We start from the raw sequence: 2,033 nt of genomic DNA, 5'->3' as shown, positions 1-2,033 counted from the left end.
AAACTCCTTAGTAACATCATTTTATTCATATATTACTGCATAATTAATCTCGCACGATTTAATTATTACGTTAATAGCTGTCTCTTCTTACTGTTACTCTATTACTCAATCACATGGCTTGGCTTCAGCCTTCATATATATTTGCAAAAAGGAATAAAAATAAATAAAATTCATATTAAAATGAACAAGAAAATTAAAGTTTATTTAATTTCATTCCTGTTAATAGATGAGTCCCAAAACTATATATATGTACATATTTCTTACGAATGAATTCACATCCACAAAAACAGAAGAATAAATTTATAAAAATAGAAGAAAATATTTGAAATACTCCAAAGACCTAAACTTTTGGCTTTGCTGCATGAGAGGCTCTGTATCTTGCAGCATATCTGTTGAATAAGGCCAGAGAAATGCTTGTAACCTGTTCAAGATTAAGCACCTTGGCCTTGATCATGGCTTTCGTCTTTCCCCCAATAGCCCGGCCTGAGAACCCATCGATACAAATACTTGCATCAGATTGGACAGTGCTCATCCATGTCTCAACATTGCTTGCATGCCAAGGAAACTCACTTCCGCCATTTTCTTTTATCTTCTCTACTTCTTTGATGCAATTTGTGAGCTGATCCATGTTGTATATTTGTTCAACAATAATAAGAACCGGTGTGTGGAATGAAATAAAGATGGAATGAAGTGAAAAAATGGAGGCCAAAATATAAACCTATGCGGTCGCATAGGATCCTTCTATGCGACCGCATAGAAGAAGGAATATAGCCGTTGGGCAGTTTTTCAATTATGATTTTGGCGGCTTTTCATTTCATTTTGGCACCATTTCGTGTGCCAATATTTCATGGCTATAAATATGTGATAAATAGACATTGAAACAACATTACAAAAACATGAAAAACATATGGAAAACTTTGAGATCCTTATTACATTCCACAATCAAAGAATCAAAACTTTCTTTCTTCATATTCATAGAATTCCTCCTTGTGTTCTTCAAGATTCGGGTGAAAAATCATTTGTGCTTTTGTGATTTTCTACAATAAGACTTGATCAATCCTACGAACTATTTGCCATAAAACCTTTTAAGCACCAAATTTGTACACGAGAAGGGGCAAATATCGTTTGAGGACAACGAATCACTTTCGTGTTTGAGCCTTCCATATTGGTTTATTTTCCTTGTTAATTTCCATCTTCTTGAATTTCTATTTCTTAATTTTCATCTCCATTTCCCCCGATGACATAAATATCCAACAATCTCAAACGATTTTTTGCAATGGAGAATGGAACCACTTCAGCAATGATCAAATTGATGGATAGAGATTATTGTGGACCAATTGATGACACTAATTTTACTGGATGGTTCGATGTGTAGAAAAGGCATTAATCCATATTCTCATTTTCGGGTTCGGTAAAATCATCATTTTGCCTCTCGAAATTCGGTAAGTGGAAATTGTGTTTCAATTTTACGCATACATGCAGTACATGAATACAATATGCACAACATCGATGTTATATTTTGTGTTCATTGTGCATAAGAATCTAGAATCATACACGTTTTTATGTGTTGGAAGAATTAAAATTGCTGTATGAATATGCATAATTTCGGCCTGAAGTTCTGTTATTGCATGAGATTGAATTTCTAGAAATGAGAATTATGATTGCAAAATTCAGATTTCTTTTCGGTTAATTGGCAACCGTACACGTCTGATGGAAAAGTTGTCTGTTAGAAATAAGTCAAGAGAATTTAATCGGTTGCATGTGTGAAATCTGGAAAAGGCAGAAACTGATTGACGACCAGATTTTAATGAATGGTGCCATTTCATTGATAATCACTTTATTCCAAATCTGTGTGCATGCCTCAACCAAATCTGTGTGCATGCCTCAAATCATGAATCTGTGGCATTATAATCACTTTATATATGCATGTTATGGAAAGACATATCTTCCTACTTAAAAAAAATCTGATTATTCATTTTTGAATTGGTATAATCCACTTGGAATTGAGTAGCATAATTTCATTTGTCTTGGTG

General features: G+C 33.6%; 1 protein-coding gene across 1 annotated transcript; it reads right to left on the bottom strand.

Annotated features, from left to right (window-relative positions):
• Positions 1–285: 285 nt before the first annotated feature.
• On the bottom strand, positions 286–665 carry LOC111373371 (pectinesterase inhibitor 9-like). The gene has a single exon (XM_022995889.1). The coding sequence runs from the start codon at positions 626–628 to the stop codon at positions 341–343; it is 288 nt and encodes a 95-aa protein (XP_022851657.1). The 5' UTR covers positions 629–665; the 3' UTR covers positions 286–340.
• Between the last annotated feature and the right edge of the window lie 1,368 nt (positions 666–2,033).

Source organism: Olea europaea, unplaced genomic scaffold (assembly GCF_002742605.1).
Source record: "Olea europaea var. sylvestris unplaced genomic scaffold, O_europaea_v1 scaffold112, whole genome shotgun sequence".
NCBI classification, from domain to species: domain Eukaryota; kingdom Viridiplantae; phylum Streptophyta; class Magnoliopsida; order Lamiales; family Oleaceae; genus Olea; species Olea europaea.
This window is presented reverse-complemented; position numbering and strand designations above follow the sequence as displayed.